The following is a 12,350-nucleotide window of genomic DNA, read 5'->3' as shown; positions in this document are numbered from 1 at the left end:
GCTTATTTACGACTTGCAAAACATATGTTTATACCTGTTTGAATTTTATGATTTTTGGTTGCTTTTTTTTTTTTTTTTTTTTAAATTTGGTGTCTTGAAGTGCCCCGGTTAATCCGATCCTGATAAATCGAGAGTCTGCTGCATTTCCAATCTCAGTGCTATTACTTTTTTCTGACAGAATCTGAATTACTAGTTGCTTTAGTTACCCTAACTACATGTCATATGATTCTTTTTATTTCAAAGGCAATACTTGTGCATATGTCCACTCTAATATTTCTTGTCTGAGACTTCCTAATATGGAATTTCCTCATTTTGATGTGAGGTAAAAAAAAGTGAGGTATCCTTAGTTAAAGTGGGTGGGTATTCAGGTTAGTTTAATGATCCCCACTTACAAACTCACCACATCAAACAGATGTTCAATATTTGCTACATGTGTTTTCTACAGCTATTTCTGTGGATGCTTTTTTTCTGAATTAGTATCTGTAATATTATGTCTTTCTTCTAAGGCAGTACATGCACACACATATATCAACTAGTCAACATCCACCTAATTTTGTTCTTTGCACAATCTTCCCTCATATGTATTTTTAGAAACTTATCTATGGAAATTGAATTCCAACTTCAAGTATCCTTTGTCTTCTCAACCTATAGCTGTTGGTTCCAGTACCTTTTGTGTTTTGGGTCAGCATTAAAAAAAATAATAATAAAAATGCACACTTTTGGACAACTTTTTTACTCCTTTGTTTTATTATTTCAGATGATTAAAACTGTAATTAAATCAGAAAAAAAAACTGATTTTATTGTTATTTCATTATAGCATAAGTTTCCTAAATCAGTAGTGGATATATATGTTTTAGTTTTGGAAAATGATGGAGCTGGTAAGTAGAAATTTTCTGTTTTTTTTATTATTATATTATATATTTTTTTCAGTTCCCTTGGCTATTTTTATATTCATTGTTACCTTCTGTAATAACCATACTATTTTTGAATGCCTTTAATCTGCAGGTGTCAGATTAAAAGGGAAAATTTTTATTTTTGTGTTAATAGCAATAATATGTCAGGAAGCATGCTTATATAGCATAGCTAAAAAAAATAAAATAAAATAAAATGAAACAAAATTACATATTTCATTTGTCCATTTCTTCTATTAATTTGTTTAATCTCTCTTTATTCAAACATTCCAACTACCCACCTCCTCAACACAAATGGAAGTATCACTTACTCTCTGGGTGAAAGCAAATTTTCAGTTAGCTATCCTGCAGCCATCTCCTTCCAATTTAAATTTACCATTGTGCATGTTCTAAGAAAAAGTAAAGAATCCATCAGTATTTAATCTGCTCATCCATTTAAAGCCTTATATACTTCAGTCAGGTCTCATTGCTGATGTTTAGTTCGCAGACACTGCAATTTACAGAATTCAAGTCTTTGTTTAAAAATGCATGAAAGCCATTCACACATATGTTTGAATGCCTTTCACACATTTGAATGAATAAGGCATTGTAAAATCACTTAATCTAAACCAGACATTTCCAACTGATGTGCTGCAAAAAACTCAAGATGTGCCACAAAAATTTAACACATTCAACCAACTCTACTGAATTCTGCTTATGTATGATCCACTCTCATAGCTAACAGTTGGCAATGTAACTCACCAGTGAATATAATTTTAAGTAATTAATTCTGACATAGATGGACTAAGAAAACTTCATTTACCTGTCCAATGGGTGGTAAATGAAGACAGGGAGTACCAGTGTCATGGTGGAGTGATGAGATAAAAAGGCAGCGTGTACAATTACAGAGTAGAAATGCTGAAGACCAATAAGAATGTAAAATCCAGGGAGAGGCTTTCATCCAGGCAGTGGATCAATAAATACTGAAGAGAATGTTAATTCTAGAGATCATAGATGGCTCTTGCTATATTTTGTAGAGCTAGTAGTAGGTCTGAGTTTATTCCTGAATTTTTTTTCCCTCTCTGTAATATTGGTGTTGCAAAGAGAAAGACATAATTTAGAATCATCAGCGAACTTACTACAGTTGCAGTAGAAGAATTCTGAGACTGTGCCAACAATAGTGCTAGAATGTTTTTGTGTTCTAATTTTGTGATTAAAATTAATTGATTTTGTGATTCAATTAAAACACAAAATTCTTGATTTTGTGTTTTAATTGAATTTGTAGTTGAGTTGTTTGTGGTAAAGGAAGTTAGATAAACAATGTTGATAGAAAGAAGTCCAGAGTCTGAAAGAAGTTATACACTTATTTGTTTTGCAATCTGCTTTGATCGGTTACTTTTTGTCTACTTTTATGAAGTAGTAGGTGGATTACATTCTGCAGTTATTCCACATATCTCTTCAACAATGCATTAAATTTTAGTCCTGTGGAAGAAGTTATCAAGTTGTCTTGCAGCACAGCATATAATGATCTCTGTCTGCTTTTTTAGCTATCGGTGCAAGAGGAATAGCCTACAATATTTGGAAGAGCTTTGGATATTTTAGTACCATTCTCAACTTCCTACCAATACAAGACTGCATTTTCAACCATGAAAACACCTAAGCCAAAAAAAGTCTTGCAAAAATTGTAAGATACAGAAGGAGAGCTTTGCATCAACCTGTCTACTGTTAGGAAGGGTACAATTACATTTCTGGATTAGTATTAGTATTCAATGGCCATATTGTGCAAGAAGCCTAAAGCTTATGCTGCACCAGCCAAAAAAAAAATAAATAAAAAAATAATAATAATAACAGAATTAAATAAATAAATAATAATAAGAGAAAAGGAAATATACAACCTATGTATTTCCCTCTTCCAGCTGACCCTTGAATTCCCCAAACAGTCAGCCTCTACCACCCATGTAGGTAACTTATTCCTATTTCACTAGGTGGTAGATGACTCAACTGGTGCAGTACCACCACTTTGATTATTGGAGGCTTGAAGTGGTGGAACCCATGCTTAGTCTCCAGAGTTAAGTTCTGGTCAACCCTTCCCCATCTCCTCCATTGTGCAGTATGACTGATGACTTCTGAGGTTATGATAAACATCATGGCGAGATCCAATCTTCCTTAAATTTCGAGTGTACAGCTCTAAAACCGTGTTCACAGGCTGGCCGCTAGTTAGTACACCGGACTGAACCTATTGGTAACTCTTTAGGAGGCTTCTGGATCAGCTAGCGTATAATCTTGCTACCTCTACTCTGCCAGATAGTGACTGGAGGGAGTCCGCGTAGTGTTTATGCGGGGGGGGGGGGTATTGTCAAAGCCACATTATGTCAAAGATCTGGGTATATTCTTACCATTTGTACGTCATATCCAAAAATTTCATTACTTCATACAGCATGTCCCCCCCCCCACACTTTTTCTTACTATTGAATACACCATGAATTGTCAAACTAATAGAGTAAGCTTATCAGAGAAAAGATCTAAACCTCCCAAACACTTCCTAGTTCATTTCACAAATATATGTGGTCTCAACAGTGCCTCCATAGCCAGGTGGGCAGGAGCAGCAGTGCGTAGCACATGCTTTTTGACTAGACCGGGGTTCGAGCCCATGACCACGAATTACAGAGGATGCGGGAAGGTCAGGGAATGACCACCGCATATCCCCGGAGTAATATGGCCTTAGTTATGCTCCTAAAAACCAAATAACAATCAAAAAACATGGTCTCAATTCTAATCTCAATGATGTCCATTTCCACTTGCAGTCTGCCAAACCCCATGTCCTTTTTCTGACAGAATCTCAGTTATCGGTTGATTTAACTACTGCTCATCTCAGTTGCCCAAACTATTTGCTGTATGATTCCTTTCTCTTCTAAGGTGGTTCTTGTGCATATGTCCGTTTTGATATTCCCTGTCAGAGACTTGGTAATTTGGAATCTCCTCTTTTTGCTCACTAACTAATAGTGACCTTCAGTACTTAGAAAACGCGCTGGACTCTACCTTCCCGCTTATTCAATCTGCTGACATAACAATAGTTTTGGGTGACTAACTCTAAACTGGCCAATTTAGGATCTCCATCTTCATCACTGCAGACTAGGGCTCTCTTTAATATGCTTCACAGCTATGGTCTTGAACAAGTTTGCAATTTTCCAACCAGAAAATTTGCCTACCTTGACCTAGTGTTCTCCTCTACTGATATTGCGATTCGCAAAGACAATCCTATATTTCACTCGGATCATTTTCTCCTGTGGTCTTCCATCAACAGGATGTCAGAAGGATTTTGATGAATCTTGATGATAAGAAAGCTCCAGGTCCTGATGGTATTTGTCCACTTGTTCTCAAAACCTGTGCTCCTGAACTTACTCCTGTTCTTTGCCATCTTTTTTAACTTTCTGATTCCAAAGGTGTTTTTCCTTCTGCTTGGAAATTTGCTCATATCCAGCCAGTTCCTAAAAAGGGTGACAAGTCCCTGCCATCCAATTATCATCCCATTGCAATTACTTCTACTCTTTCTAAAGTAATGGAGAAATCAATTAACCGCCAAATCTTAAACTACCTAGAAACTTTCCGTCTGATCAATGATCGCCAGTATGGATTCTGTCAGTGTCCATCCACTGGTGATATTCTGGCTTATGTTACCCATTTATGGACATATTCAATGGAAAAGTTTTGTGAAACACACACAGTTGCTCTTGACACCTCAAAGGCTTTTAATCGTGTTTGGCATAAAGGTCTTCTAAACAAGCTTCCATCTTGTGGTTTGCCAACTGTTTTTTGTAAGTGGTTATCCAGTTTTCTCTCTGATCGCTCACTGAGGGTGATGGTAGATGGCTCTCTGTCTTCTAACTTCTCCACTAATGCTGGTGTCCCCCAAGGTTCAGTTCTTCTCCCACTCTTTTCCTCTTGTATATTAATGACCATCTTCCATTGACTGGAACTCCTATCTATAGTTTTGCTGATGATAGCACATTGCATTCCACTTTCCATTTTGAGAAATCTTGCCCTACTCAATCAGCTTCAACTTCTTGAATATCTGATACCAATTCCTTAAATGCTAATGTCCAGGTAATTCTCCAATGGGGCAAAGACAACTTAGTTGATTTCAATCCTTCTAAATCCCAGTCTTGTCTTATATCTCACAAAAAGGATTCTTCTGCTCCTATGCTTACCTTTGGTGATACTCCGACTTCTACACAAGTTGATATATCTCTTTTGGGGATTTCCCTGACTTCTAATCACTCTTGGCACAAGAACATTACAAAAATTGCTTTCTCTGCATCTAAAAAACTTGGTTTTCTCTTTCGCTCTCGCCGTTACTTTTCTTCCAAATGGCTGTTCATTCTGTACAAATCACAAATCTGCCCTACCATGAAATATTGTTTCCACATCTGGGGCGGTGCCCCCAAAGCCTCTCTCAGGCTTCTAGATTCCATTAAGAAGAAGGCAGTTAGGTTAATTAATGACTCATCTCTACGAGAGTGTCTCCACTCACTGTCTCATGGACGTACTGTTTCTGCTGCATGCCTTTTCTACAGATACTTCCATGGGCACTGTTCTAAATTGGCTTCTATAATTCTCGCTCTCTTTCAAAACAGTCCGAACATGTACCACCACCAGCCAACATCCATTTACTGTCCAACTTCAAACTCATAGAACCATAGAGCCGTTTTCTGGAACAACCTTCCTTCATATGTCTTTCCTGAAAATTAGTCTACAGAAGTTGAAGTCTAATGTCAACAAATATCTTCTCTTGTCTTCTCAACCTCCAACCCAAGCACGGTACTAAGTACTATAGGTTCGTATACCTCTCGTGTTTGGGGTTTTCATAAAAAAAAAAAAAAAAAGTCATTTATAACTCACTGGCTAAAATAAAACTTCCTGCAATCCAGGCTACACATCGCCCTGCAACTTGGAATTTATGGTCCCTAGTTCTAGAATCATTTATTACCATGAAAATTTCATCCTCATTCATTTTACTATTGCCTCTCAGAGCCTTAAACACCTCAGTCAAGTTGCCTCTAAGGTGCCTAGTTTCCAAGCTGTGCAACTCGCATATTTGAAGGCTTTCCTCATAAGGACGTCCTTTTGCAGATCTTACCAGGTGAGTTACCTCTCTCTGCACCCTTTCAAGAAGCTCGATGTCTTTTTTTGGGTACGGTCTCCACACTTAAACACAGTATTCCAAGTGTGGTCTAACATTAGCTTTATATAATGGGATTATGACATCCCTATCTCCACTAGCAAACATTCTATAAATCATCAATAGGACACCATAGGCCTTCCCTGCAACCTGTCTACAATGCTCAGAGAACTGCATGTCTGATTGTATCATAACTCCCAAGTCCCTTTCTTCCACTATGTGTCTGAAACCCAACAAGGGTGCCTCCGTAGCCAGGTGGGCAGGAGCAGCAGTACATAGCACACACTTCTTGATTAGACCGGGGTTTGAGCCCGTGAGCCACCAAATATGGAGGATGCGGAAAGGTCAGGGAATGACCACTGCATATCCCCGGAGCAATATGGCCTTAGTTGCTAATGCTCCTAAAAACCAAATAACAACAACAACAAGAAGCCCAACAATAACAATTTCGACAACAGTCACAGTTCCAAAAGTCATCAATTTAAGAAAAAATGATATGAAGTGATCAATATTAGAAATTCCTAATCTGCTAATTCCAATACGAGAGAATATGTCCACCCAATAAAAGAAGTCTATTCAGCTCCGAGGGATTTCACAGTAATTTTGCTCTACTGTCACTCGAATCTAATGAGGTTTCTCCTTTTCACCAGCCTCTAAGGTCTAAGGAGTAAGATCTGCAAAAGGACGTCCTTATGAGGAAAGCCTTCAAATATGCGAGTTGCACAGCTTGGAAACTAGGCACCTTAGAGGCAACTTCAATCCCCTGACAGAACGATAGTCTATTATCACGTCTCTGCTTAGTTCCTTTTAGCAGTTAGAAACTGCAGATTCAGGTTCTTGGAATAGTTTCTTATATGAATAAATCATAATTATTGCTGGTCACATGAGTCAACTTTTACCATAAAAGCAACTTACAAATGGATTATTAGAATCACTGAATTCTTGAACGGCAATAGGTAGCCAAATTATTAGAAACATTATATAAAAAAACATATTTATTTGGGAGGAAGAATTATAAGTCTATTCCAAAGTTTGGATTTTTTGTAGTAATTCTAATAATTGAATATTGCACACAACATTTTTTTTGGTTGGTAATGACATTTTATATTATTTATATTTATTTTATTGAAATACAACATTTAACTTCTTTACAGGACCATATGCCTGCCTCATTAAGCTATCTTGGAATTGATTCGACTAACAAAAACAAAACAACAAAGATTTTTTCTGTGCTGTCCTTTTAAGTTTTGACCTGGAATTTTCCATTTACTTTCAATCAACAGTTTTAAATCTGACTTTTGTTCACCTCCACCAAGTGTACAAGCTATTTTGGGGTTACTGTTCCCCAGGTGTAAAACCTTGAACTTTGCTGGATTAGTGCATAGCTGCTGCTTTTCTGACCATCCCTGAAGTCTAATAAGGTCACTACTTTACCAATCTTTACATCATCTGCAAATCTAGACATCATGCCCTCTATCCTTTCATCAATATCATTTAAGAAAATCAAAAACAACAGTGGTCATTATACTGATCCTTGTGGAAACCCAACTTCTTACATTAACTCAATCTGAGGAATAACCGTTTATCACAACCCTCTGCCTCCTGCCCTGAAGCCATCCTGCTATCGATCTAAGGATTTTCCCTGTGATTCGAACCTGTTCCAGCTTATAAACTAACTGCTCATGTGGGAGAGTCAAATACTTTGCTGAAATCCAAATAAAGAATGTCGAAATTATTCTCTAAATCCAGCTCTCTAGTGACCCTGTCAAAATAGCTAACCAGATTTGTTAAACATGATTTTCCCTTTACAAAACCATGCTGTGTATCCTTCAGAATTCCATTTCTATCCAAATGATCTTGAATTCCACCCTTGATCATTGCCTCCATGATTTTCCCTAGTACGGAAGTTAGACTGACCGGTTGGTTATTTCCCACTACACTCTTAGAACTGCCTTTCTATTAGTGATACCTTGGCACTTTTACAATCCAACAGAATCTCTCCGAGTCCAGTGATGCTTTCATAATTAGCCTTAATGATTCAATGCCCTCACTTGCTGCCTCAGTTAAAATTATAAGGTATATACCATCAACCCCAGGAGCCTTACTCGCCTGTAGGCTCAAAAGTTTTTTCATTAAATCATGTGAAATTTCAATATCATTAATTACATATTTTTCAACTTCACTCCCATAATTCTCATTGTCATAAAAGGTTTTTCTTCTGTAAATATCGATGCAAAGTAACTGTTGAGTTCATCTGCAACATCAGCTGGGGTATCTAATAATATCCTAAGTCCGTTACATAATGGTCCAATCTGGTTTGTCCCTTTCTTCTTTACGTTTATAAATGCAGTGTTCCTTATCCCTACTCTTTGCCAGCGATTTCTCATAATCTGCCTTTGCCAGCCTAACCTTTTCTGTGGCATTATTACAGATCAATTTGTGGCTGTTACAGGCTTCGGTACTTTTTATTTCTCTGTCTATGCCATCTTTTTCTGCTCAAATAATCTGGAAACTTCATTATTCACCCAACTTGGAATCCTCCTCATAGAGTATTTTTTAATGGTATATATGCATTCAAGGCTTCTGTGATTACTGTTTTAAAGGTGCACCATAATTCAATTGTATTTGCCCCCTGTGAAATATCTATCCAGTTAATAGGGGCCATGTAGCTCCTTAAGGTAATGTAATTTCCTTTCCTGAAATTGTAATCCATTCCTTTGCCTTTAACTACTACTACCTCTCTCTTCATTGTCCACCATAGAACTCTATGATCATTTCCTGCTACTGGTTCCTGTACTGTCATCCTATTATATCATCTGGTTCATGGGTGATGATCAGATCTAGAATATTCTTTTCCCTAGTACTTTCCCTGACGTGTTGAAACAAATAACAATCATCTAGTTGATTTAAAAAATTTGTCCTCCGTGTCAAGTTTCCTTCCCATTTACTCCAGTTAATTAGAGGCAAATTAAAATCACCCGTAATAAGACATTCACGCTTACTTACCCATTCCATTTGCTTGTAGAGACTTGTCATCATAATCGTCACAATCAACTGGCCTGTAGATTACTCCCATCCTCATTATTCCTTTGCTTCCAACTATCTCACACCAGACAGATTCTATACTGTCGTGCGAAATGTCTGAATCTGGGAAGGTTTCGTCACACTTAGGCTGCTTTTGGTAAGAAGCATTACCCCCACCACCCTTTCTGTCTGCCCTATCATTCCTAAATACATTGTACATACCATACTGAAACTCATCATCCCCTATTTCCGGGTGGCACCACGTTCCTGTAAACCCTATTATTGCAACTTTACTAACCAGCAGTTCGAATTCCATCATTTTATTGACAACACTTCTGTCATTACTGTATAAACAATTAAGACTTAGTGTTCTTGTATAACTACCCTGACACATCCCTTGAAGTTATTTAAGCTTGCTTCCCTTAAATTGGTTACCTGCTCATTTGAAACGTTTTTGTCAGAACATCTTGCTAATATGATCTGTTGTGGTAACAAATAAGAACTCAAGGTATGTGCAGGCGTTACTTTGACCCATATTATCAGATAAGCTCGTATTTATATTACTTGTCCCCCCTAAACTATCAGTTTTACTTAACCTTTAAGGTATCTTCAATAATAGTGACAAAAACCCTTGCACCGCCTTTGTTTAAATGTATCCCATCACTACAAAACAGATTCCTTATACCTGTGAGTGTGGGCCAAGCTGATAAAAATTTCCCCCTAAAAGTCTTGCAGATTCTTTCAAGTCTTGAGTTAATCAACAAGGGTTTCAGCATATAATCCCTCCTGTTGTGCCTGGACAGAATTGCAGATGCACAGACATTGACTTAATTCGTGGTCCTATATTTGTCTAACAAATCATCAGATTGTGTGTACTTAATATCATTAGTCCCTACATGAATAATAATATTCTCTTTACCTCTCTTAAAATTTGACAATATTTTGGTGACATCATTAATTGTTGCTCCCCGCAGGCATACCCTGGTCCACCTATCCTTATTACAAAAAATATTTTCCGTTTCCTGAAAATGGATTCAGAACTAACACATACCTACTCACTTTGCTTCTGACTGCCTAATGTGTGAGGTTGTTAGAAGTAAAGGGAATAAGATTGGAATATGCTACAGACCAGAAGATTGTGAAGAGTGTAACATAACCATTATTGATCAGAGTGGTTGCAAGGAAAATTCATCATCAGTACAATTTTTAAATCAATTTTTGAACAGAAGTGTGGGGCTCTTTACTCATTATTGATTAGATTAATTCTTATCAATATTAGCATGTTAAAGAAAGTACAGGCAACCTCTGTATAACATGGTACTTCTACAACACGGTTTCTCTCTAACACGATTGATAAATTGCAGCAACCCTCGCACAAGACGGTACTTATATAACACCGTTTCACTCTAACACGGTTAGAGACTTTCGGTAAACCTTGCATAACAGGGTAAAACCTTGCTGTTATGGTGGATGTAATTTTTCAACATTTCCACTCTTTTTGAATCCCCGCTGTTGACTCGCTAGTCAAAAAAAATTATTGAGAAATCCCTGTATTTTATTTTGTTGGGAAATTTTGAACTTGTACTTGTAGAACTGTTAAGTCATCCAGTTGTTGAACTTATGTTCCTACCACCACAGTTGTACTAGGTTAATACAACTTCTTTCATTCGGCCCTTAGGTCAAGGCATCCACCTTTAAAACTCATTCCATCAGAAAATTGTTACAATGGATTTTGGAAAAAATTGATTCCAAATATATTGAAGTAATGGAGGCATGGAAACATTTCTCAAATCATAGCTTTTTCGCTCAAGTAAGACCGTCAACATTAAATGTGCTGAAAAATGTATTGCCAGAGTCAGTTCATTCAGGAAATATGATCGTACAGGCAGAAAATGGAATCGGTGCGACAGTAGAACTTGCTACAGCAGTTGATAAAATCACCCTCCTCCCCACACCGGCTGGAAAAGACCCGAGTTGAATCCTGTCAATGAAGGGAGGAATTTTTATGGGTCTTTTTCGCAATGTGACTGAGTTAATCGGGCTCGGGTGAGGGTAGCATGGTTTTTTCTCCTGGAAACTCAGGTTTTTTCGTCCAGCCAAACAGAAAATCAACCTCAGGACACACTCAATTTATAGACAATATACACAGAGTAACAGGGCCTTAGTCACCGATGCTCCTAAAAAAATAAAAAAAGATATGATTACTGAAGACGTTCAAGAATTTGTGGTAGAAAAAGAAGCCAGCGTAGTGGATTTGGTGCAAATAGCATCGGAGGTAAAATCAAATCAATTCAGATGATGATATCGCAGATGAAAATCCTAAACTTCCAAATTTTACACTAAAAAGCATAGGGTAAGGCATAAAGTTAGCCGAGCAATTAGTCTTATTTTTTGAATCCAGATTCGTGAATGAAAGGAGCCGAAAGTTCAAAAGGGAGCTTCAAAAATGCTTAGTTCCATACGATGAAATTCACAAAGCTTTATCAAGCAAAAGCAAAAGCAAACAAACCCAAATTACTGATTTTTTAAAGAGAGCAGAAGATACACGAAATCTAGAATGGTGTATTTTTATTAGTTTTGTTAAGATTTTGTTAATGAAATAGTGTAGTTAACTTTTGGAACATAACCCCCCCCTTTTTACTTTTTCTTAGTCCTGTATAACACGGTTTTGCACAACATGACATTTTACAGGAACTAAATAACCGTGTTATATGAGGGTTACCTGTATTATGGGCAAGAATATTGTGGACCTGATCATCACTCATGATTCAGATAGTATCACGGAGTTAACAGTACAGGAGCCTTAAGTGGGGAGGGGAATGATCATGGAGGGGTTAGTTGGATGAGGATGATGAATGAAGTCTCTGTTGTGAATGTAGAGGAGTTTCAGTTTTAGATAGGGAGTCTGTGATGTGCTGAAACAGTATATGGCATCTGTCAGTTGGAAAGACAATGTGGAAAAGGCAAATTATATGATTACTTTAAAGCTTTCATAAAAAATCACAAACACATATAGGAAATTTTAGAATGAGAAGTTTTCTGAGTTGGTTGAATAATAGAGGGTGAATACTGGATATTTCAATAGAGGGGAGAAAAAAAAATAGCAATGGACAGTTACATAGGGTGGTCCATATGTAAGGAAACTATTTTGGACATCTTTTCATGGAAATATGTATGTTATTTGAAAATTTGTTTATAATCTTTTTTTTTTTTTATTGTTTCAAAATAATTTAAACATAGGAAAAGTACCATGAGCC

At 37.0% G+C, this 12,350-nt stretch overlaps 1 protein-coding gene across 1 annotated transcript in view; it reads left to right on the top strand.

The window, feature by feature from the left end:
- The window catches only part of LOC150084412 (exosome complex component MTR3-like), a 251,761-nt gene that overhangs the window by 113,717 nt on the left and 125,694 nt on the right, over positions 1-12,350 (top strand). Inside the window, exon 6 of the mRNA XM_090376220.1 lies at positions 818-878. Coding sequence (XP_090232346.1) covers positions 818-878 — 61 coding nt within the window. The remainder of the gene's footprint in view (positions 1-817; positions 879-12,350) is intronic.

Source organism: Mastigoproctus giganteus, chromosome 6 (assembly GCF_048544385.1).
Source record: "Mastigoproctus giganteus isolate SK-2022 chromosome 6, ASM4854438v1, whole genome shotgun sequence".
In the NCBI taxonomy this organism is placed as follows: Eukaryota; Metazoa; Arthropoda; class Arachnida; order Uropygi; family Thelyphonidae; genus Mastigoproctus; species Mastigoproctus giganteus.
This window is presented reverse-complemented; position numbering and strand designations above follow the sequence as displayed.